The following is a 26,663-nucleotide window of genomic DNA, read 5'->3' on the forward strand; positions in this document are numbered from 1 at the left end:
CCTTTTTCCCGTTTTGAACAAGAATAAGTAAAAAAAAGATTGTTAAAGAGATATGACCTCGTATTATAGTTCTAAATACTTTTCAAGTCCAGCGGAGTAACTTTAAATCACTTATTGTCATATGACGTCTCTTGGAAATGTGTGTGTGAGTGTGTGTGTGTGTCGGGGGGGGGGGGGCAGAGTGGGGTCGACTTTGCCAAAAAGACAAGTTTTTTTTTAAGGTGTTTCAAAAGAATTGGGTATGGATCAGTTAAGTCTCATTTATCCCCTCTTCCTGATAAATGAGAGACATATTTCCAAGGCCGACATTAGTGTCAGACTAACTGCGGCTAAAAACCTCCTCCTTCTCCAACCATGTGACAGCGGGGGTGTGTGGGGTGTGTGTGGAGTGTGTGGGGTGTGTGTGTGGGGTGTGCGGGGGTTCACTTTCCTTCCAGAACTTGGGCCCGATTCTGCTGCTATAAAAAATATCTAACATTTAGTTTGCAGAGGATACTTGCGGAGGGGCTGCACGGCTCCGGCACGGTGAACGCTGAGCCAAGATAACCGTGGGAAGGAGCGCAAAGGTCAGGAAGAACGGGAGGTAAGACACACACACACACACACACACACACACACACACACTCGATAATCCAAACTATCTTTACGACGATATCGACAGAAAGAAGCGGTGTATTTGGGAGTGTGTATTCTCCATCGGTGTAGACGGACGGCGCCCGGGTCTCAAAAATCAGAGGATTTGTTGAAAGACGAAGCCGAAACAGGCTGATGTTGCTAGTTTTCTGCCGCTTTGGCCTCAGAAAGTAAAACATTGATGCGCCACAAAGTGCACGCCTGCCTGGGTGAACGTCCTCCGGTCTTTACGGGCCTTTATGTTGCCTGACGGATCTTTTCAACTTAACGCCACCTTCATGAAGGCTTTTAACACATTTTTCTTTGCACATACTTACATAGTTTTTGAACGGACGTCAAGCATTTGAACACCCCGGCAAAGGCCTTCGAGCAGAACAATCACAGGTCGCATTGCGACGCAACACAGAAAAATATGGATTCTTTTTATTTGAGCGTCACAATTAGAAATAAGAATGCATGTGCAACCTTTTCAAGCGATTTAAACATGGATTTTAAAGGGTGTTTTGACATGAAGAGTTGCATCAAATCATAAATCAATGCCACAATAATCCATAATCTCATGCTGGGGGTGTTTTTTGTTTTATGTTTTTCTGAATTTTGCCGCAGTTTTTTTTAACTTTGGAGCTGAAGTGTCTCATAAATCCCCGCGCGTTGATCGAAGAAGACAAACATCATCTAGAAATGTGCGTGTTATTTCACGAGATGCGTTGAGGGGAAAACAAGAAGTTGCCCTGGTTGTGGATTCATTCACGCATTCATCCGTTCATCGTCAAAGTGCGTGATTGACAATCGAGACGTGGAAATCCTTTTTTGGAGAGCGCAAAATGGAAACAGTTGAGACGAGTGCGCGATCCAGGAGTCGCGGCCGTGGACGGAGAGAGCGTGGACGGAGAGAGCGTGGACGGCCCCGGTGGAGCCCCGGTGGAGCCCCGGTGGAGAAGGCCTCTCCCGGGGCGAAAACACGCGCGATGACGGCATTTGACGCACCGTGAAATCACGCCATTGTGCCCCCGACCCTCTCCAAACACCCGGCGGGGTGAGCCGGTCACGCAGAGTAAGACACCGCGTGTATTCTCTGCGTGGGATGGAGTCCAAGAATACACCCCGTGCCCCCCCACCCACCCACCCACCCAGCCCCCCTCCACACCCACGCCCAAAACAGAGCGCGGAGCGCGGCGCACAGGCGCACAACGGCCCCGCTCCTCCGCACCGGCAGCTGCAAGCCGGCCGAGGCAGTCGGAGCTGCCGTGGGAGGAAAACACCCGGGTCGAGGAGTCACGCGTGGATGGATTTGCGCAGATGACCGTGAGGTAGGGCCGCCTCGGCGGGAGCCGGTGTGTTGCGCGGCGCGCAAAGGTTTTGTCCCGCGTCGTGGTCCGGACCCTGTGACGGCCGTGCCCGCACAGGCGCGGGAGGTGAGCGACGCGTGAAAACTTAGGCCACGCATTTTTGGCTGAAAAACTCTATCGAACGCACGTCTTTCTGCGCGGTAAAATGAATAAGAATAACATGAATTCCAGGAAAACTAACGACGCGCATCATCATGATGAGGTTATTTGTGTATTTGTTGGATGTTGCCCGAGGGCCCGCACAGCTGGACAGGTGTCTTTAAATCACTTTATATTACTTTATATCACTTTATATCACTTTATATCACGCTATTAGAAATGAATACCATGAACAGACTCAAACCCAAGTGTATTTTACGCTGACCGTGATGTTAGTGCGCGGGGTTGAAGGCAGGGATGCCGTCTGATGCAAACTGCTCTGTCACACTTTGTGTTTTATTTTTACCGCTTTGTTACTTTTATTGTTTTTATATTTATGCTTTCTACTAAATCTCGTTGAGTGAGGCGCCCCAAATCCAATGTATTCTTCTTCTTATCATTCCTGGTAGGTCAGTATCCAGGTACTTTATTCAAATCTAAGGGGAAATTTGCAGGTCAAGCTTCAATACAAAAATATTTCCTGCTATTCACTGTTGTTGTTGTTGGTGATGGGATTATTATTACTATTATTATTATTTTGATTGTCGTTGTTGTTGTTGTAATCACTAGTATTATTGCATTGAAAACGAGTTAAAATGTCAAAAAAAAAGAAAATACAAAAAAAAATATTAGTGCCATTTTAAAGAGGCCAATGATGGATGCATGAAAATCCATCAAATAAGTACGACTCAAGAGGGAGGGTTGTGTACAGTTCTCTATTTTACAGGAAGGCCAGAGGGCTTGTATTCTTTAAACTTTTTTAAGAAAATGTAAGTCGATTAAGGACCAGTAAATGAGTTGTTCATTTCTACCTGGAGGAAGCAAACCTGTCTGCTGCTGCAGAGGCAGTGAATTAACCTCATTTTATTTCTTCACTTTGGTCATTTTTATTAAGTTGTTAGGAACTCGTGAAGGTTAATGAATACTAACCACTGCAGTGGACCATTATAGTCTGGAAATATTATACTAAAGAGACGCTGGTAGGTTTAACAAATCTTTAGTTATTCTTTTGTGTGGATTTACTGGAATATGGGGGATTCATCGCTGGCAAATGTATATTTCTGAGTAAATATAAATTGGAAAAAAAATAAATGAAAGAAGCGACGAGAGCAGACAGAAAAGTATGATGAATATCCGTGAAATAAATTCTCATTTAAAACTTGAAGTGATATGATAATAAGACAGAAAAGTAAGAAGAGGAAGAAGAAGAATGAAAAACCAGCATAAGTTTAAATGTTGACTTTTTTTTTTTTTTAATCCAGGCAGGAAAGCTTTCAGTTGATGCTCTGGATTCATTCCTTGCAGTTTCATAATGGTGAAATGCCTTTTAACACAACTGGATCACGGATAAACAACTATATTTTACCAAACATTTCTACTTCTCACTTGAGAAATCAGAGTTCCTGAGAGGATTTAAATCATGTGATTAGAAAATGGACTGATCGCCCTGTAGCATTTTCCTCCACCACAACAATGTTTACATCCTTATGTGTCCGCTGAGATATTTTACAGACAGACTCAGCAAAAGCGACTGCTTTTAATGCGTATTCAAGACCGTTCCATCCAGGATTCGGACAGAAATAGCAGCAGAATGAAATCAATCAATGCCATAAAGACAGAACTTTCTTTTTGTTTACCGGCTTCTTTGAAAGGTGAATTTGTTCTGTTTGACTGTCATAACTCACAGAAACACAATCCTCGCACCCTTAAATGGCACAAATCAAATTCCACATTCACGCTGTAAAAACTCTTGCTGTTTTTCTTTCAACTGTCGATCGGCTTTTTTAGCTTTTCATCCATTTATGCTGGATGTAACCTGTCCTGTTCCTACTGCGCGTACGTGCACGTGTCCAAGTTGTGCACGTGTCCACCTGCACAGATGCACAGCTTTTGAGTGTTTTTTACCCCAGCGGTGTTTTGAAAATGGCCTCATTGCTTCTGATCCTTTGGATAATGGAAGCATTTATCAGTGTTAAATATAGCGGGTAAAACCTGACCTAAAAGCCGAGTTATGATTGGACCATGAAAACAAATCCATGTGTCTGAGCAGCAGGATGAGGCTTGGATGAGGAGGGAGGTTCGGCATCGGGATGGACGATCAGCAACATATCAAATTATTCCACTGTTTGCAATAGTTTGCAATAGTTTGCAATAGTTTGCAATAGTTTGCAATAGTTTGCAACAGTCAACCTTGTTTTCAGGAGAAAAATATTTTCCTTTTGTATCTGTGACTAATTTGAGTGACATGCTGTATGTTTTTTTTTTGTTGTTGTTGTTGTTCATTTGTAATTCCAATTCATTACTTTCATTGTTTCATCATTCTTTTTTTTAAGATCATTTCTCATGGCAGTCTGGAGTTAGTACTCATTTTTGTGTGTCATTTTTACATAATGGGTTACGTTGCCAATCCGAAAATATACATACATACATGATATTATACTTTGAATTTATCATTTATCCGGCACACAGTGGCATTTTTGGCAATCCGTACAACATCATCACCATATCATTTAAAAAAATGTATGTAAAGGATTGTGTTTGTATAGGATGAAGTTACACTTCAAAATGACTCATTTTCAGCCGTCTAATGTAAAGTGGGGGTGTAGATGTGAGAGTGATAATCTTCTGGAAATCAGCAATTAATTCATATGTTGGATAGAAAAATATCAGATGAATTAGAAAAACCAATTAACTGAAGCAAATTTATAAATTAAAGTTTACATTTCTCGACTGTAATTCAATAGCAAGGGTTTATTATTCAGTGACCTGCAAATTTAAAGCCAGTGTATCAACTGTATTGATTTCATTGAATTAACAGTTACAGGAAAATGCGCTTGTGTCCAGTTTTTAAATGTGGTTCATATGATCAGGACAAAATGGTCGAGTAAAATTAAAGTGAATTCCAAAAGTGTCTCTCTGTATTTGGCAAGGCGGGTCTGAGTCGGTGAACAAGATATATGTTTCCAGAAAGCCTTGCAGAGACAGCGGCAAAAAGATAAAGCCGACAGACACAAAAACCTTGTTGCAACCCCACAAGGAATATGTATTTTAAAGCATAGAAAACTAAAATTCGCAATTAATTCAAAGTATGCAACTGCACATCCATATGTAGATTCAATATTGTCACCGTTGCCATTTTTTCACAAGTCAGTTTTTTTTTTTCTGTAAATCACGTGAGGACAAAACTGTAAATATGACTTGACTGCGTTCCTGCAGTGGAGTTTATACTCAAACTACAAGGAGCACTATTTCACACATCCGCTGGATTTCTGTCACCTTTTGCAAAGATATTTGCCCTCACCGTCCCTCACCGACGTCTGAAAGCAAGGATGTTTTTTTAATCCTTTAGAGATGCTGCAAGAGAAGGCTTCCTCTGTGACGGGTGAATATATGAACCAGGTCCAGACCGGCAGGGAGACGGATCCCCTCCCAGACCCGCCACAGCTGGATCCGTCTAAAGCTCCCATTATTTCCTGTTCCAGCGAGCACGACCAGGTACGCCTTCATTTTTTGTTTTTTTTGCGGCGACATTTTCCCCTTTTTTCCCTATTTACTCATAGGAAAAAAGTGTCTGGTTTTGTTATACATATAATTTCATTTTTATTTAACACACACTCACACGTTCCGTCGGTTGTATTTGTATTTTAACCTTACGATTCTCCCTCTCTTTCAGAACTTTGACAATATTAAAGTTGTTCTTCACGAGAGGGAGCTGTGGAAGAAGTTCCATGAGGCCGGCACAGAGATGATAATTACTAAAGCAGGCAGGTTTGTAAAGCAGAATACGGCTTCTCTTCCCGAAGGCCTTCCATAATCAATGAGAAATCTATGACACAGAGTGTATCCGTGATTAGAATCCCAACATAACACTTTTTAAAGACGTGAACCGTTTGACGGCACAGATGATGCCCTCGTCTCACTGTGGCTCGTGATGCCAGAAAACACAACTTTAATATGTGGCCAATTTAATGTAGGAAACCATTTTCTTTACATGATTTTGAGCTCAAGTTGCATTTTTAATGAGCTGCACACACACACACACACACTATTTAACTGAGCATAGTTGAAATTCAGTTGCAGTTTGACGTCACTATTTTATTTGTTTGCACATGCAGGTACTTTTAAGTCAAGCTGCCAAAGACTTTTTGATTTGTGAAATTACACTAATTTTTTTTTTAGCCATTAACCCAACATGCATCGTGTGTTTCCATACATGACATCAACTGGTGGACTGAAATGTCACTGATATTACGAAATATTCCCATGTTTTCTTGTGAGAAATCAATGGCTCGCGTCCTCGTAATGCCCGCTGTGTATCAACGACGTTGATCGTCACGCATCAGCTTTGTCTGAATCTTTAACTGCTACCAGCTGAGAAGAGTGTGTGTAACATCCCCTCCTCCTGGAACAAAAGAATCCGTCATTTGCCAACACGGTCCTCGGGAGTGTTTCATGTCGTGGTCCGTCCGGACCGAGACGGAGAAAACTCTCGGTTTCGGCTCGACTTTTATCACCTGGAACCAAATCCAAACCCTGGAGTGGAAATGGAAGCGGCAAACAAAGTGTGAAAGGCGTCCCGGCGGTTGTGTGTTCATGTCGCGGCCGCCTCGCTGGTTGTCATGAGACACAGATGTCTTGGACGGCACGTGAAGAATCGAAAGCCCGAAACACAGAAGGACGATGACATCTTTTTTTACTCCCAAGTTTTGAAAGATTATGAGAGAGTGATAGTTTAATGATGGATAATCACACAAAATCCATACATTTCTGAGGCCGCTCAGACAGCTAATAGTCAGATCTAAGTTACAACTTTGCCTTTCAAAACGTAGACAGAATGTTCCTAAAACAGCGAGTGCATAATTGAAAACACAAATGACTGTTCAACATCTTGGATTTAATGCAAGCTCAGGATTAGATGGTGAGGCTTTTGGACATTAACCAGAGAATGAGTACACTCTCAAATCAACCTCCACCTCTCATTCCTCATGGGATGTTTTTTTTTCCAGTAAAAAATGTAAAAGGTCACCACATTTTTCCTTAATGCCACATAACACAAAGAGATGGGCTTTCTCTTGTCCAGCTGATAAAGCGAGCTTTGAATCATTGAGGCTCTTTGAAGAGCCGCGCAGGGTTCAGCACCGCAGCTGTGCTGGGAACCCGTCTGGTTTTACCTTCTGCAGGAGATACTGGAGGTCACAGATGAAGAAGCTTTACATCTTCAAGAGCGACAACTTTGACAATGAACCAACACACAAATGATCTGAACAACAGACTCGAACGTTCCCACAAAAAATACTAGCCGTGGTGTTACTCGGTAGGTTCTCGTGCAGAATGCGTGTCCTGGTCCAATAGTTTGGCGCGTGTTCTCATGGAGAATACGTTTTGTAATTCCTGTATGTTTTGTTGTTTTGACGCGGCGTCGCTCCTGGTTCTCACGAGAGGCCCCGAACCACAACTGATGTTCATGACCTCTTTCCTCATTTCATATAAACAGTGTAACTGTATATACTTTCTACATATACACTGTACATTTATGAACAGTTTATACGTATGTGGATACGTACACGTATTCAGCGTATGAATGTGTGTGTTTTGTGCAGTTTACATTCATTAGAGGCATCCTGCTCTTTGTAGTAGAGCAGACAGAGGTGAAATGGAGCAATAAGGTGCTGGCAGATCCGTTGACATCTTAAAGTACGACGTCGGGGCTTTTCCATAATTTTTCTGCCCCAGCGTATCCTAGAACTGTCAAGAGTTGGGACACAAATACTCTTAAAAACAATTCGATTGGACTGCAAACCGATCGCATCGATGTTACTCTGAAAATAGCGGGAATCTATTTTTGGGCTGAAACACAAACTGGTGCCAAGGGCCGGTTGTGGCTGATGGAATTCTACTCCTTCCAAATCGCACACTTCTTTAAGGGGCAAAACACGCTTGAAATGGAAAACCTTTGCACGGCCGTCAGGATTGGTGCTGGTGTATCATGTCTGCATGTCCGGCAGCAGGCCGTCAATGCACATCACTCGCTGTCTGACTCGATACGCTACTTATAATGAAAAATAATGGGGAAAAGCTCCTTCAGCACAACACGTCTGAATTCAGTGTCAAACCCGGAAGATGAAAAACCTGCGATGAAAAAGGGAAGCGATCGCTTTTCTGCTTTCCAGATTTAAATGAACAAGCCACCCATTTGTCCGTGCGACAAATAGTGACAAGTTTAAAGAAAAGAAACTAGATTCAAAATAGCTTTGTAAAAAGGCTGACTAAGCCTCTAGATAGTTGCCAGTTGGATCTTATTTTGTGTTTAAAGTGAATTAGAACAATAGATAAAAAATACAAGGGTCACTCATTGTAAATCTGTGTGTTGCCCATGACTTTGGGACTTTCCGCAGCTGCCTACATTTTCTCAGCTTAAGGCTGAAACCTTAAACCTGAGTCTCGTGGCTGACGTTTCTCAGGTGAGAAAATAACCACGTTGTAGAAGGGGACGGAAAAAAAATGTACGATTTAAAAACTGGATAAAAACAATTTTATGGCGGCGAACACAAATCCAGTGCGGGCACACTGCTCATACATGACCGTCCATCCAAGAAGGTCCCGTCGCTGTCCTACAGTTGAATGTTGCACTCTCCTGGCGCAGAAGCCGGTTTGTGTGGACGTTTGCAGGGTACGAGCAGGGTTTTCTGACTTCAAACTACTTTTGAGGCAAGAAAGGAAAAGAGGCGGGTGACACCAAACCGACGGGACGACTTTTCATGGTCTTCATTACGCTTTTTCCAAAGTGATCATCGTTGATCATTTCTGCACGTATCTTTGAGTCACTTGTGACCAGAGGACATCCAAACAATTCAGTGCCTCCTATTAGTAACTGCCTGTTAATGCTTATTTCTTGTTTTGCTTATTTGTCTCCTACTAACACCCTATCAAGCTTCACTGTGAGAGGCAAAAACACAAATACCTGACAATTAAACTCTTTGAATCTTAAGCTGAGAAAGCATGTGTTTTACAGCAATGACTTGCCAGTTCAGCAAGATATCACAATATTGCTCATATCACTAATACGGGGAAGAAAGAGTAACATTTGGGTGAGCTATTCCGGCACGGTAGGAAGGGATTCCACGTTTTCCGGACACTCCCGCTACCCGGCCAAGTCTTGAGGAGTTGTTATTGGGAATGTGGTTGCCCGGGCCGTAATCCACCCCCTTTATAGCACCCACTCCAGCTCTTCCCTCACTCTCCCTCTCTGTACACAAGCTGTCAAGAGAGCAGCGGCAGGTTGATAAGAGGAACCCGGGGGCCGCGAACGTCCCGAGTCTACCGGGTTCCAGCGCTTCATCATCCCGCCCCCTCCCTCCGGGCCTCTTTGATCTGGCCGTGGTGCCGGTCATTCCCAGAGAGGGAAGGGATCACTGGAAGGCCTAAACATGTGGGACTGTTAGGAGAAACAGCTGGCCGGGCACACAAAGACACACACAATCCGACACCGATATCATACACACACTCGCGGACTTGCGTTTCTCATGCTCCGCTTCGGCTCACTCACTTTGTCACACGGTTGGATGTATACATGTGCCTGCGGAGTCTCGGACTCCCAAAGGTGCGAGAACCTTTTTATAGATGTAGAAAGTTTTCGCGTGAATTTTCAGCGAGACAAAAGGCTACAGAGCGACACGGTGGGTTATCGATGAAAATCATTTGCTCTCCAACCAGCTTGAAATTCTTGCGTTTTGGCCCTATTCATTAATTATGTTTCAGGATGAGGGATTCGGGAGCCAAAGATCTAGTAAAAGCCCACTTCATGTCAAGTATACTACTTTATTATTGAAGAAGTAGCAAATGTAGCATGAACAGCCCGGTGAAATTGTGCCGCGGCTCAGAAGTACATTGAATTAAATTGCGAATCCTTACACGCTGCTCCGAAAAATAAAAGGAGCACTAAAATAACACATCCTGGACATGAATGGATGAATGAAATATTAAATGCTTTTGTTCTTGTCATAGTTGAATGTGTTGACAACAAAATCACAAACATTATCAATGGAAATCCAATGTCTGAACCCATGGAGCTCTGGATTTGGAGTCGAACTCCAAATGTTGTGTCGCTCAAGTGTTCCCTTTATTTTTTGGAGCGGTATAGTTTGGAACATCCGATTGTTACGACGAATAATCTCACCTGTTTGGTTGTGATGCTAGCACACAGTCGTTAGCATTCCCGGCGGGATTCTGGCCTCTTTGTACCGAGTTTGCACCGAGTTTCTTCTTGTGCTCGTGTTGGTGCTCTGAGGTTTCTCTGCGACGCTCCAAAAACAAACATGCAGTCGGTTTAATGACGACGAATGGTTGCACGACTGGATACTTGTCCCGTGGGACGAGGCTGTCCGGCCCGGCGTCGGCGCCGGTCCTCCCTCAGAGAGACGCAACTCATTTCTGCCAATCCATGATGCCTTACGGACTCAAAACTACGTTGGTTCCTCTTGAAGAAATTCAAACAAATCACATTTTGATCTTTGTATTTAGTGTTTGTGTGTTTTTTTTGACCAACAAAAAGGATGAATAAATGTTTGTAAAATGGTCAACAAAGGAGAAAGAAACATGAAATATTCCTTGCAGAGTTTTGAAAGTTGGGAAAAGATGGAAATGCTGTTGGTTAAAGCTCTACTTGTGCTGTGTGAAGGCCTTTGCCACGTCTATCATTTATCAGCTTGAATCTTGCTTAAAATGGGCCTTTTTTTCTAATGTTTGTTATTTTTTGCGTGTTTGTTTTTCCCAATTTGCGATCAATCATAAACAGATATCAAAAATCTGGTGCTAAGATTGCGTTCGAAGCCCGTCGAGTCTCTGAGAACTGGAAGAGTTTTAGGAGTTAAGCCGAGTTAAAACAAGTATCTCGCTACCCACTTCTGAAAACAAGGTATGACCTTATTATTCAAGTCGGCGGTCTGTATGTGTTGACACAGGCTTCCATCTGCTCCTCTATACGCTTCAAGTTGAGCCAGAGATGAGCAGAGGTCTGTTTTGAATGTTCCTCAAAGATTAACTTGTCTGTCAGTGAGGATGATACTGCGACTGATCACCCTTACTGATTGGATTTGAAGCCTGCTAGAGAGATTTGAATTACCTGCCCTCATTCCTCCTTGCTCTTTCTAATGCGAGAGAGTATTTACAGTAACATGATCAGCTGGTGTCAGGCACTGTGAGCCTTTGAAGGAGGATAGTTCTTCCCTTTTGGAGCAGCAAGTATGAAGAAAGGGGGTTTGATGCAAAACCATCCCGTGCTTTCACAGGCTCTTTGCGCCACTGTTTGCACAGGAAACCGTGGAAATAGCCACTCCGAGGGACTGCAAGGTATTTGCTTCCCTCTGTAGAGGTTTTGAGCAGCAACTCTCTTCCCTGAGCCGCTGTCCAATCTGTGGAGCCATTAAAAACCACTTTAGGCTTTATGAGGAGTCACATAGACTTATGCAAAAATGTCCCTGCGCTCATATGGTATTACACAGTTTTTGGTTTCCCATACGAAGCAAGGAAACGCAGCTCTCTTTTAAGAGGTCAGGAACGGTATCTCCCTCCAACAGTTTTATGGCCTTGCGTGCTACCGTACCATATTCTGTCATGAGGGATTTATTCTCCCAGGAACATTTTATGGCATCCCTGTATCACAAGTATGAAGAGGTTGAAGTCATCCTCTAAATAAATGCCTGTGGAGAAACAAATGAATATGAGCTTATCCATTGAGAACATTTAAAACCAAGACCGATATTAAGCAAATAGGTAAAAATATGGTAAGCAGTCGTTCTTCTGTAAAGTGATCGATTGGGTTATTCATGCAGCGCCAGATCTTATTCTCTGAGCGAATACATCGCCAGGTGTCTGATCGGTTGACAGTAAAAGAGTAGATCAGTGCTGGTCTGCACACACCGATTGATCAAACCTTATTTTGTTCAACCCTCTAATGCTCGTGATCCAATTTTAGTCAAAATGCAGAGTATTTGTTCACAACATATTCAAAAACTAACCGTACTGTTCGTGTCTCGCTGAAAACTCACCCTTATTCAGGTGACGGAGCTCACAAAATGTCCTGCTGTTGTCCATTAACCAACCGACAAAATACTGAACGATAACAAGGTTTTACTTTGGTGAATTTGATCGTAAATCTAAATGTTCAATTTAAACAATTCAAAACAGAGAGGCTCCTTTCCCCATGCAGGGAAATGTAACAATCGGGACCATAAATGAAGAATTAGTGGAGCCATGCACATTAACACGTTTATACTGAAACTGCACATCTAATTACAAAAGCTAGTATTTATTACAATTTGAAAACAGTGCAGCTTTGCAAAGCTTCTCAAAGTATTAGCGGCCAAACAAGCAGATTATAGCCTGACTTTTACAAATCTTGATTTCGGATTCTTTTGTGAATAACACTGTATATTTTGAAGAGGGGGGGGGGAATAGATCGATATTGCGGTGACAAATTTTATCGATCTGCTGTCTATTCTGGAAACTCTCTGGGATGAGAGGTGAAACATATTCAAAAGAAGGAAAGTTGCTACGATAGTAAGTTTATCTGCTCTTATATATTTGCTATTTGTTCCTGCTGTCCCTCTCGCTCTCAGTTGTGCACGGTAGCCATGACTTGGCCTTCCAACATGAGTCTCAGTTGCATTTTAACTCAGGATCGATCACTCGTTTATTCCTTTTTTGTGTTGCATTAGTTTGTTGTATCCTTTCTCCCAGGCGGATGTTCCCGAGCTACAAGGTGAAAGTGTCAGGGATGAATCCCAAAACCAAGTACATCCTACTTGTCGATATCGTTCCGGCTGATGACCACCGTTACAAGTTCTGTGATAATAAATGGTAAGTTTATTCCAAGTTATTCCCCAAATAAAACTGGCTGAGTATTGAGTCGTATATTACCTATTACTTGGGATGTTTTTATTCGAAAAGAAAGCGAAACAAAGAATATTGTTCCCATGAAGAATGTGACATTAGTTGACTTCCCCCCCACCAGTAGGCTTTTATGTCCTGACTGCGATCGCACGCCACTCACTTGCAGGGAAAAATCTAAACAAAGCCTTAAAACCAACCCAACCAACTGAGGAAATGAAAAAAATACAACTCGAGGTTGGAAAATTCAACGCCAGACGGTCAGTTTCCACTAATTACATTTAAGGTTAATGATCTGAGTTCATCCTTAGAAATGGTAAGACGGAACCCGGGGTTTCATTTGAGGTCACCTATTTTGATCCAAAATTTCACTCGAATATATTTGCAGTTATCCTTATATGTCCTTATTTTTATGCAATGTCGAGGTTTAAAGCAGCTTTCCAGTTCCTAAAACCTTTCAAAGCAAGCGGTGATCTTGTGCTTTTCTTGTGCACTTTTTCTAGACCAGAGGTTTAGAAAGTAGATACCAAACACAACTTTCCGTTCTCGTAAAAACAGTTGCCCCTCCTTTCTCCTCTAATAGTTTTTGAGCTTTGACATTGCACATTCTCTACCACTGGACAAAAATCAATATACGTTAACGTTTGCAAAAAAACAAAATGCATTAAAACCGTTGCAACTGGTTTCCACCTCTGCATTGGCTCAACTTCCACTATGGCGGCGCAGAGGTGAGACATGATGTCAGGTCTCTGTTCATCAGAGCACCGAAACACTCGGTAACGGTCAGATATTGATCGCTGTGTTGTCTCAGCCTTGGGCATCTATTGAGCCGTAGTTTGATCATGAGCTTTAAAGAGCTCCAAACAGGAGGCCGTGAGGAGCGTTGGGAACTTTTGCAACTCACTTCCCTTATTGTTAAAGCGCTGTTAAAGGGAAAAGTGATTGTTGCTGGCAGACAACCGGACATGAACCTTAAACATTCCTCTATCCGGCTCAAATTAAAAACCCAACCGACATTGGTCGGACAATTCTAATATAGCATTTGGTAATGAATTTAAGAAAATGTGGTCTTTAGTTTCAGGCTCTTTGGACATCTGGTCATCTCTTACCGGGTTCTGACCAGAGCCGCCTGAATGTGTGTCCACTATTGAACGGACAAGTCGATGTCATTTATTTCAAATCAAATTTCAGCATTGTCCCTTTTAATTCCGCAATTTTCAGTCTTCTAAATCAAAGTGTGTGTGGAGGTTCTTAATCGTCAAAGTTCTGGTCAGTGGTCGGATTGAAGTTTGTCAAGAGCAAGCGACGATTTCATCTAAAAAACAAATACTATGATAACAACTAGCACCATCCCGCCAACACTGATGGTTCAGAAGAGCAAATCTATATTATGTTGTAAACAACCGCTTGTTTTCTTCTCTGCCTTCTCAATCTGATTTTAGGATGGTGGCAGGAAAGGCCGAGCCGGCGATGCCAGGCAGACTCTACGTGCACCCCGATTCGCCCACCACAGGAGCACACTGGATGAGACAGCTGGTGTCATTTCAGAAACTCAAGCTGACAAACAATCACTTGGATCCCTTTGGTCACGTAAGTTCCCACAGAGAACATCAGGAAGGTTTATTTTAATGTGTTTACCCTCTAAATTCTTCCAATCACCAAAGCTCATGGGTGTATTTTATTACTAGAAATATGGGAGCATAGCAATACTCTACATGTTACACTGGAGTCCACACACTGGGTCAGGATGGCGCGTCACAGAGTGCCAACGTTTGGTTTCTCCCCAATGCATCTGGAGATGCTCATCCAATAATGACAGAAAAAAAAAAGGTTGTCAAAAGAATCCTGGACATTTGCAGCTGTCCGGTCAGTAATGTTTTTTTGCACCAATATCAGGAACACCAATGGATTAACTCGTCCTCCAGCGCCACTATATTCAGAACATTAATTTGAACATATCTGACTATGGAGTCGATACATTTAGAAAAGGAACAGAAGATACAGTTTAAGACAAGAAAAAACCTGGTACATCAACATCTTCTTATTGAAGCAACTAAATGTGAGTTTCCCCTCTCGGCTCCTTAAAAGGAGCGCTCAACTTGCTCAGCGCCGTTCATGGAATCCACAGGTGTTGGATTTTTAAATTCATACCGTATCATTTTCGTCCACTGAGTTAACCGTCCGTGATATTCAGCTTCCTGCCGTCGGTGCGACACTCGCAGCCACATTCGGCCAGACTGGCGGTTGGTCTTTTAGTTTACTGAGGAGAAACAGTTACTAAAAAATGATGTGAGCAGCATTCTCCAACTGGCATATTTACACGAAGCAGACAGAGCCGTAATAAGATATAACCATAAACCATGATATGAATGCTTTGTAATACTCATCCCACGACACCAAGTCTGCATCCACACCAGAATGGATGACTTGGACTGAAACATCTGATGATTTCAGACAACATATGATGGAAGCAGGCGGCTAGATTTCTAGATGAGCTTGAAAATAAGGACAGAAAAAGGATTGATAAATGCGTTCGTATTTAACACGGCGCAATAAAAAATTGGCCAGGTTAGATCAATCTGAACGGTCATTGATGAATTATCTTTGGACTTATCCTGCACTCGGGTCACAGAGGGGCTGGTTCTATCCCTGCAGTCATTGGGCGAGAGGCGGCTGCACGCCGGACTGGTCGCCAGCAGAGGTACATCTCAAAAAACAGCATGAAAAAGTTCCTTTTTTTTCTGTCACTGGTTCCAGAAAGTGAAACCCATATTACAAAGACTGAAATATTTCAAGTTTGTATTTCTTGAAGCTCTGATGTTTATGGCTGACAGATAATAAGAACCAAAACTCTGTTTCAGAAAATTGATTTATTACACAAGAGCAATAAAAGGGATATTTTGAAAACGAGCATCAGGTCGGCGAGAGGGGGGGAAGTGGCAGCGAGGCGAGGTGCTCGGTCCACACTCGGGGTCCCATCGGTGGGGTGAGGCGGCCCCGTAAGGGCCCCGGGTTCACACCACCGCCCAAGGGAACGGTCACCGTGCAGGGGGTCCCTTTGGGTGGAGCGGTGGCCCGGCGAGATGCGAGGGTTCACACCTCCGGGGGAAGGACGAGGGAGAACGCGATCACTCAGAACAGAAATGGAGAATGAACTGGCAACCGGAGAGGCCAAACCGCCTGCTTTTAAGTGCTGCTGATCCCTGGCGATGAGTGCCGGGTGAGCCGGTCAGCAGCAGGTGAGCTGCCACAGACCGGCCGAAGCCAACCCTGATATCCCCGTAAAGATAATCAGCCAAAGGGAGACTGAAGGGCTGGAAACAATTCAGTGTAGATGGTTGTGTTGACCCTGGACCTCAGAAGGAACCCAGTGGACCAGCTCATCACATGCAAAATTGACTCAGGTTTGGATTTTGCTGCGGTCGTCCCTTTTGCCGACGCACCTTTTCTGACCACATTTTTCCTTCCGCTCAACTTTCGATACACCAGCTTCTTCGCAAATGACCTTTTGTGGATTATCCTCCTTGCAGAGGTGACATTGACTGTCTTCCCAACACCTTTCAAGTCCGTGGTCTTCACCGTGATTGTGTCGCCTTTCTAACCCTTTTAAAGGTTCAGGAAATGATATACTGAACTTTTTTACACAATATTCTAATGTTTCTGAGACATTCAATTTTGTGTTTCATTGTTCGTCAGCCATCGTCATCAAAATGCCAATACATATATATGTATATATATATATATATATGTATATATATAAAAGCTTGAAATGTTCTAATGAATATATATAATATATGGGTTCCACTTTCTGAAGAGAGTGACAACAATTTCTTCATGGCCTTCTAATTTTTTGAGATGCACCTGTATGAACATACAACCATTTACTGTCATTCACACACCTGAGCAATTTGCAGTTTCCAGTCAATCTACTACAGGTTTTTGGACCAAGGGTGTATGAATGCCTACTAGAACCAGATGTTAGAATCCCTTGATAAATCAGCTCATCGCTGGTGTGGGAGACGTCCTCTCGGATCGGGTCTGAAGATATAATAAAGATCTAATGTTAATGACTTTGGGCAGCACAGTGGTGTCTCTTAAACTGTCTGTCTGGATTCTATTCAATCACCCTGGGTTCATCTCACCGTCCAAAAACATGTACTAGGTTACTAGAAAACAATTTGGTGTAATCTGCTGTAGGTGTGAGACTAGTTGTCTATGTCCATGTGACTGTTTCATCAAGTGTTTCATTTACTCCACCTGTTGTCCATGACTAATGAATATTGAATAATGCTGTTACACAAAAAGGAATGTAGATGTCCTGCTAACAGTAGGCGAGCGGCCTGGCAAAGTTAACTAGTTAACCAGTTTGGCATTTACATGCTTTTATTTAAAGCAGACACCATGGAAGTATCCTAGTGTCGGTGTTGATAGTTAAGGACTTTATCTGGACTGTTAAGGAAAAGAGGATCACGTCCTGAGTTATGTGTGTTTAGTCTAAGAGCAAGTGTGTTTTGAGGTTGCAAGAGATCTGTCTGGAATAAAAAAGCGAGTGAATATGTATCCTGTCTGTGAAAGTGTATTAAATGTACACGCATTAATGCAAGTCCAGTATGGAAGATAAAGTGTTTCATCTCCATCAACCTTTGAATTCCTGATGTTCTGGATCAGAGGGCTGGTCCTAAACAGGTTGCCATCATTATCAAAAACATTAAGTTAATTAAAGCTTTGCCGCGACTAACTAACTAAAGAGATCTGTATGTATCTTCCTCCATAGGTTATTCTTACATAGAGAGGAGAAAGTTGAGTGGTCAGGGGTAGATTTACTCTCCAGGGGCCGCATTTGAATGGATTTCACTTCAAAAAAATGCAGCTGCAGGGAAATGCATCAAGATAAATAAATATTTGCTAATCCTTGTCACGGGCATATTTGTGAATGAATGATGCCAGAGAGTGTGTAACACAGACAATAGAGAGAGGGAGGTGAAGAGTGTGACTGTGGCAGCAAAGCCCAAGGGGACTCTGGGATAGGTTGTCTGAAGCCATCCCATCAATGGGTGGGCTCATTAGGTTCATAACCTCTCAGATCAGTGGCCGGGCCGGCTGTCAGACTGAGTTGTGTGCCTGGCCAGTGATAAGGGCGGGTAATGAGAACAGAGTAAGTTAAGAGGTGAGGCGAAGCCAGATGACGGCTCGGCCGGGACTGGAGTGTAGACGGCCTGTTCGGAGGAGGAGGAGGAGGAGGAAGAGGAGGAGGAGGAGGAGGAGGAGGAGGAGGAGGAGGAGGAGGAGGAGGAGGAGGAGGAAGAGGAGGAGGAGGAGGAGGAGGAGGAGGAGGAGGAGGAGAAGGAGGAGGAGGAGGAGGAGGAGGAGGAGCATAGGAATACAATGTGGTCCCAGTGATTACAGAATCTGTTGCGAGGTTTTTTCTCCTGCCACCAGTATATATATATATATATGTGTGTGTGTGTGTGTGTGTGTGTGTGTATATATGTGTGTGTGTGTATGTGTATATATGTATATATGTGTGTTAATGTATATGTATATATATGTGTGTATATGTATATATATATGTATGTATATATATGTGTATGTGTGTGTGTATATATATATATATACATATAGAAAAAACATTATACATACATATATATATATATATATATATATATATATATATATATATATATATATGTATAATTTTTTTTACAATACATTCACCGGCCTGAATACTTTGATAATTTGGAAAAATATTCAGTGTGTTTTTATAATGATGAAAACAAATGTTTTTTTTATTTAGTCAGACTTGAAATAGAAATATAATTGTATCCATCTTTCCCCCCCATATATATATATATATATATATATATATATATGTGCGTGTGTGTGTGTATATGTATATGTATACGTGTGTGTGTATATGTATATGTATATATATCTATATGTATACATATATATGTATATATGTATATGTATATATACATATATATGTATATGTCTACATATAATGATTTTTTTTATAATGATGAAAACAAATGTTTTTTTTATTTAGTCAGACTTGAAATATGAATATAATTGTATGCATCTTTCCCCCTTTAGATTTCTTCTTCTTCGAACTAATGTCAGTAAATTTGAGTTAAACCCCATTGAAGGAGGATTTTTTCTAAATCATATAAAGTTGGTCTCCAGGTGAGACGACGCCTGAGAAAATACATTTTTCAACCGATTTGCCAGTCAGTTGCAGTTCAGCCTGTAGCGGTGTGAGCGGAGCAGGTTTTTGAATATGTTGAGTTAAGAGAAGATGCAAAGCATCCCATAGGCATACAGATAAAGCGCTTGGTTTTGCACACACATAACATAATGTGATAATGTGATGTTGCAAAACTCAATTATTTCCACTGAAAAGGAACCAAATCGTTGTTTCATCCTGAGTCACTTCTCTGCAGAATGAGATTCAGGATTACAGCACAAGATGACTCTGTCCCTATCTGGTATTGTTTGGTTTAATTTTCACTGTGCAGACCTGACACTTCACGTGCATCATTAGAAATGTTATGAAAAGAAAATGTATACCTTTTTATACAAACAACTGCATGTTTATCAAGGTACTCCAGGTATTCTCTCTGAGAGAAAATAACACTGTCAGTGTTGTGGTGTCATCAAGGAACAGTTTTCAAAGGGATGTTTAAAAAGCTAAAGACTGAATGCTAATGTGTTTGTGTGTTATATTACATGAAGAAGCTTAGCCTTGGTCTTCATCCATGCCACTCAGTGCCACAACAGAATCCAGTGCCTTCCAGACTGAAAATGCCTCTTCTCTGCATGCATCTATTATTTCCTGTTTGTATGTGTGCTATTTAATGCGTCCAACCAGTTTTGAAAGTTCTTGTTAAAGAAGGATTTCAAACACTGCACAAGTTTGGCAACACTAAGTTGAAATCAAATATTCATCTGAAAGGGAAATCTAAATTACAGCCAATTTTTTGCCCACAATTGAGAAAAAACAAACAACATAAAATAATGGTTCAGAGTACAAGTTTGATGAATTTTGTTTGTTCAATGTAAAAATCCAGCTCTGCTTGATTTTTTTTTTTTTTTTTTAACTGACTCATCTACATTTGCAGACGAAAGCCTTAAATAAAACACGCAGACCAGAGTACAGATGAAGGCAGTCACCATTTTTTGGATCAATTATTTTCAAAAAGTTCATGAAATGGCAGAAATTATATAAATCGTATGGCCTTTGTGCTTAATCTGCAAGTGCAATTTTGTCCTGCACCTTTTTTTCTCTGCCACTGTCACAGGATTGTCCCTGACAATCACTTTACTCAAAACAATTTAATGAAACCTCCTCTGTTTGATTTTACTTATCCAGTCACCATCACTACAGATCCAGTTCTGCACTTGGCAAGTTCTCCATCTCAACCAAAAAGCTCTATTTGCTCTGTGCTTGTGGTATGTTTCGCTCCACATTAACTGTCGATGTTTAACATGTTAAGTCTATTTAAGAAAAAAAACAACAAATCTATAGATCCATCCATGTAATTATTAGTAAACTAACTTTTTATTTGATTTTTTTAATCAAGACTGTTCACACAATTTAATGTAAGTCTACCTCTTGCTGTGCTGTTGAATATTCACCTCTCTGAGAGGTCCAGGGGAACAGGCTCTTCAGGAGAGTGTCTGGTAATTAGAGAAGCCAAGTTGCTGAGCTTGATGATGATCTGTCCTGACAAGCTGGACTAGTAGTAACCCTACGTAACAGTACTAGGGCTTTGCTGGGCGCAGCACTGGACTGCAGTGAGTTGACTGGTGCTGGTGACACCAACTGGCACGAGAAACTGACACTGAAACACTCAAATTCCGGGTGACTTTATTCAAGATGAAATGGAAAAAAGGTCACTGAGTCAAATGATGTTGAAGAAAAATGAGGATAGTCATAAAACAAATTTAGAATTCACATTTTAAGTTTTATTCCAAAATTCTTTTACAAAATATGTTTAGTTTCTAAACAAAATGGATTGTGCACTAACTACAAAATTGTGACACTTGTGCTTTTACCGCTTCATGTCAAAATGCTTTAATGAGGCCTGCAATGCTGCAAACTAGTTGTACCTATGTAGGCAGTACATTTAAACCAATCACAAAGAAGGATAATGAATAATCACATTATAAAGCAACAGCAGAATAAGTTGCGACTATATTTGTGTGGATTGATATGTGTTTATATATATGTATATATATATATGTGTTATATATATATATTTGCACAGACATGTACTCATATATATGTGTATGTATGTATGTATGTTTGTATATGTATATATATGCACCATTAACCATTTAACCATTATAACCATTTAATCTATTTTTTCATTTTCAATTTTTTTCTTTACGAGATGACGGGTGAGGCCGGGCCTCACCTGCCTCTACTGACTGCACGTCACACTGTATATATGTATATAATGTAAATGTGTATATGTATCAATGTCTTTTCATGCATGTAAGTGTAAATATATGTGTGTATATTTCTATGTTTAGATATGTGTGTGTTTATATATGTATATTTGTATATGTTAATATATATATGCATATATATATTAATGTATATATCTATATATTTGTTTGTGTGTGTGTGTTTATATGTATATATTAATTTATATACACGCATATATATTAATGTATATATCTGTATATATTTATATATGTATGTGTGTATCAATGTATATATATGTATATGTGAAGGTATATGTGAATGTATATATGTGTATATAAGTCTGTGTATGTATATGTGTATATATAAATGTATGTGTATATATGTATATATATTTTTTATTCATCTACATGTTATGTATAAATACATACAAAATACACACATATATATATATATATATTATATATATATAAAGAAACAGAGATACTTCTAGATATACATACATACATACATTCATTCATATACATTCATACACATATACAAATAGATATATACATAGACATATATATATATATATATATACAGAATACATGTTTATATGTGAATATGTATATATGTGTGTATATATTTATATTTCAGTGTGTAAATATGAATATATTTGTATCTATGAACATGGATATATATGTTTATGTGTATCTATATATACAGATATATATTTATATACACATACATATGCACACACACGTAAATATACATACAATATACATACATACATTTAAGTATTTATACATATGTATATATATATAAACATACATTCTTTAATGCATACATACATACATTTATAAAAATTTATATACATACACATAAATACAGAAATATGCATATGTATAAATAAACATATATACATATATTTATACATACACACATTCACATGAATATATACATATACAAACAGACATTTGCATAAATATAGACATATATACATATATACATATATACACACACAGAATACATGTTTATATATGTATATGTGTGTGTATATATTTGGATATATGTTTATATTTATGTAAATATGTATATATTTATACATATTCATATATATGTTTATGTTTATCAATGTATATACGTATATATACACATACCTTTTTTATATGTATCTGTACATGTATATATATATATATATACACACACATAGATGTATTCATATACACTCACTTATACATATATATATATAAATGTGTAACAAATTTGTAGGGGTTTATATATATCTATATGTGTGTCTTTTATGTACATATATGTGTATATATGTGTATTTGTTTTATATGTATATATATCTTTATGTATGCATCTATATTTAGATATATGTTAACATATATGTATATTTTTTTAAATGTGTATGTCTATATATATTTATATGTGTATATATGTATATATATGTATGTGCCCATGTTACATATGCATCTGATATGTCTACATGTATATATGTAATTGTGTATGTGTCTATATGCATGTATAAGTTTGTATATATGTGTGTATATATGTTTATACATATCTTTATATGTGTATATTTGTATATATACATATGTATATGTATATATGTATATGTGTATGTAACCTCCGCATACAGAGGAGTCAGACGAGGTGATCTTGTCAGTATACTTCCTGGAGGTTATCTGGGCCTGTCCATCTGGGAGGAGGCCATGAGGCCATGAGGCCATGAGGAGGACCCAGGACACCCTGCAGAGACTCTGTCTCCAGGCTGGCCTGGGAACACCTTGAGATCCTCCCAGAACTGCTGGACCATGTGGCTGGGGAGAGGGAAGCCTGGACCTCTCTGGTCCGGCTGCTGCCCCAACACCCAACTTAGGATGGATGGATGGATGGATTGGTGGATGGATGGCATACATCCTATGATTTTTGTCTGTTTTTTGTCCAAATTAATATGATTTTACACCTGTAGTTGTAGAAAAATAAACCATTATCCTGCAAATGTTTTGACACAAATTAAAATGAAATCTATCACTTTTTTAGATCATCTTGAACTCCATGCACAAGTACCAGCCCAGACTACACATCGTAAAAGCAGATGAAAACAATGCTTTTGGCTCCAAGAACACTGCCTACTGCACTCGGGTCTTTCAGGAGACAGCGTTCATCTCTGTGACCTCTTATCAAAACCACAAGGTACAGCAACTATTAATTCTATCCCCCACAGCCATTGGCATTGTCTGTAGTTTTATAAATTCAAATGCTTAATGAAAACATCGAAATTCTAATAAGCACTCTTATTTGCACTATTTTATCATCTGCTTCATCACCCAAGATAAAATGCAGTGTTATTATTTAGATCACCCAGCTGAAGATCGAAAACAATCCATTTGCAAAAGGATTTCGAGGGAGTGAAGAAGGAGATCCGCGCATTTCAAGATTGCAGGGGTAAGAATTTTGAAAATGGAAAGTACGAGAAGGTCAAGATCTTTCACGTTCTCGGACAACAGAGTGCATTTTAAGGATTTTAAGCTATTACGAATATGCAAATGTATTGAATATCTTGAAATATTATTTAAAATGAAACACTGTTTGTTTTCTGTTGACGCTCAGGAAAGAATACCCAATGGTTTCCAAGAATATGGCTTGCCAGGGGTTAATCTCATCACACAGTCACCTAGCAGGAAAGCTGGGAGCAGCAGTGCTAACAGGCCATCCTCAAGTTCTGTCCTCTTATCAGTATGATTCCGGGGTTCCTTTGACCAATGTAGATGTCCAAGACACAATCTCCAACCACTTCCCTCAGACCAGAGAGCCCAGCCTTCTGTATCACTGCTTCAAACACAGAGGTATGCTATTAGCCATTGAGAAGAATTCAAAATGGCAATAAAAAAAAAAGCCTTCAAAAAAATGCAGTTGATTATACCATCTTGCAGATAATGCCCGACACCTGGAGCTTGGATGTAAACGGCCATACCTGGAGACTTCGTCTGCTGTGTCGGAGGAGCATTACTTTTGTTCTCCCCCCTCTTATGAGTCACCCCTCCTGTCTCATCCCTACTGCCCTGAGGTGATAACCTCTAGAGAAGCTTGTATGTATAGTAACATGGAAACAGAGTCTGGGCCCGGAGAGTCCGATGACCTGAGCAACTCCCCTTCCGTAAATTGCAACATGTGGGCGACTATGCAGACCCACCCTCGCTACAGTGTGGACGGTATGCCTTACCAGTCCTTTACGGCTCACTTTACCAGTGCTGCCACGGTAAGCCCCGCAGTGGCCCACCCCACCTCCTCAATGGCATCAAGGCCACAGGCTGATCTGGGTGTCTACAACTCATCGGTTCAACGAGGTCTTCCCATCATACCCCCTTTATCTTCCTCTTCATCGTGCTCTCCAGCAGTGCCGGGATCCAGGAACAGGTCAGGCCACCCACCCCAGTACCAGAAGAAGCCGGCGTCGCCAGCCTGGCCTCACAGAAACTTCTCAGCTTATCCCAGACAAAGCACGATATCCATCTGTGATCCATCCTATCAGTACCAAGTGGGTCTCAGTGCGGCAGGGCCTCCCTGGACGGATAGCAGTTAATGTGGACTGCTGGAGAAAGCGTCAATTTTTATGGTAGTCAAAGTGTCCAAAAGCCCACCGTGGGCAGATGCCTAGCACTGCTCATGAGCCATAGCCATAGCGGTGCCAAGACCGTTGACTCCATGAAATCTACTGAAGCACAACTGATGGCTATGGTGAGCGGTGGCCCCGTCTCTACTGAGGCCAAAGTGCAGCGTATGTACTATAAATCTACAATTGCATCGGGTAGTTTTGTTATCGTCGAATGAAAAATGCAGTTTTCAACAGCAAATGGAGATTTAACACAACTCAGCTGGATCAACTCTTCTTTGAACCATCAGTTATTGTTCAAGCAACAGTTGTGCAAGACAATATTAACAAACCCAATAAGGACGATGATACAGAAAAGGAATGTTAGTTTTGCTTCCCTCTTTGAAAGAAAGTTAAAGCCCACACAGCTATTTTGGATATGTGTTTACTCTGCAGGGAAGACATTTTTTTTGTTTGTTTTTCATGTCATAAAATGTGGTTCCATTTGTTGTGTATCACGCTCAAAAGTATTAATAAAAATTGAGGATGAGCTGAAGGGTCTCCCAACTTTTGCTATGTTCTGTATCATGGCAGTGCCGAGGCAGATCATCGGGGTTGGAGGTGAGCGCTGGATTGAACAGGTGGGATGAGAGCCGTCATTTAAAGAGGAATAATAAAGTGGCACCTGCAAGCAACTTCAGGCTGCCTGATGTTGCCTGATGTTGCATGTCTAATCTTTCAATCATTCCAGCAGTACGGCAATATGCTTAAAGTCCACAGAGACCCATATGTACCTCACCTGCCGGCACTCATGTACTTTCATTGCATCCATCTGGCTGCTCCAGGGGAGCTGCAGATAATTGTTCATCAGCCTACATTACCTTGATGTAAACAAGCGTGGAAGGAGATGTGGCCAGAGCTTTGACACAAAACACTAACTAACAATGCTTTGCAGGTGAAATAAATATTCCATACATGACATGTGTGACTGGCATACATGTACTTGGTGAGAAGGTGCAAGCATCTCTTTAACACTGACTTGTCTCACCAAACACAGGAGATGGAGCATTTGTTCAGGACTATTTTCAGTACGCTGGAGCATCAAAGTATGTTCATGGTGACAAATGTGAAATGAAAGAAAATCAATACGAATCAAAAGCAGTTGTTGCAATCTGAAGCTCTTCAGGAAGCAGAGGGAGTTACGGGCTACAAATAAATGACGAGCAGTCAGGATGAATTTTGTTGCTTGATGAAAAGCTTGATTCATGAACCTTCTCTCAAAATATCTGTGTTTTTGGTTTTGTAATCCTTATTGCTACGGTTTTCCATAAGCTCCGCTTCTATGGATTGGGATGTCTCTCTGCTCTTTTTGTAGTTCTGCCTTGGCTGTATAATTGGAATCCTTGCAAACCATATGAAGAAGTTCATTTTGACTTGCTTTTTGCGTGGGTGTTGCCAGAAAGTATTGAAATGTAGGATACTACAGCATTATCTATTAAAAACATACTTACTGTAAGTAAGCAGATGGGCTGACGCAACAGAGGCAACATGAATTTAAAACTTTAAATTTGTTATGATTGGTCAAAGTTTATCGATAAGATGTGACAGGCCACAAAATCAAAATATAGATAAACCTGTGTTATTT

At 40.7% G+C, this 26,663-nt stretch overlaps 1 protein-coding gene across 2 annotated transcripts; it reads left to right on the forward strand.

The window, feature by feature from the left end:
• Positions 1-445: 445 nt before the first annotated feature.
• Positions 446-25,563, forward strand: tbx4 (T-box transcription factor 4). Of its 2 annotated transcripts, none has more exons than XM_086178245.1 (9): positions 446-583; positions 5,470-5,615; positions 5,794-5,888; positions 12,858-12,977; positions 14,450-14,597; positions 23,467-23,619; positions 23,783-23,871; positions 24,037-24,272; positions 24,360-25,563. In XM_086178245.1, the coding sequence occupies exons 2-9, from the start codon at positions 5,472-5,474 to the stop codon at positions 25,007-25,009; spliced, it is 1,635 nt and encodes a 544-aa protein (XP_086034371.1). In that variant the 5' UTR covers positions 446-583; positions 5,470-5,471; the 3' UTR covers positions 25,010-25,563. The 2 variants fall into 2 exon arrangements, with proteins under 2 accessions (XP_086034371.1, XP_086034362.1); XM_086178236.1 differs by lacking the exon at positions 446-583 and adding an exon at positions 1,826-1,943.
• The last annotated feature ends 1,100 nt before the right edge of the window (positions 25,564-26,663 follow it).

The sequence above is a fragment of the Fistularia commersonii genome, chromosome 3, assembly GCF_037954325.1.
Source record: "Fistularia commersonii isolate RoL2024-O1a breed Wild chromosome 3, RoL_Fcom_v1.0, whole genome shotgun sequence".
NCBI classification, from domain to species: domain Eukaryota; kingdom Metazoa; phylum Chordata; class Actinopteri; order Syngnathiformes; family Fistulariidae; genus Fistularia; species Fistularia commersonii.

Bases quoted from the DNA above. Each gene is read 5' to 3' on its own strand.
- tbx4 (XM_086178245.1), top strand. From the start codon at position 5,472: ATGCTGCAAGAGAAGGCTTCCTCTGTGACGGGTGAATATATGAACCAG. The intron at 14,598-23,466 runs GTAAGTTCCCAC...TCACTTTTTTAG, and splicing joins ACTTGGATCCCTTTGGTCAC to ATCATCTTGAACTCCATGCA. The intron at 24,273-24,359 runs GTATGCTATTAG...ACCATCTTGCAG, and splicing joins TCACTGCTTCAAACACAGAG to ATAATGCCCGACACCTGGAG.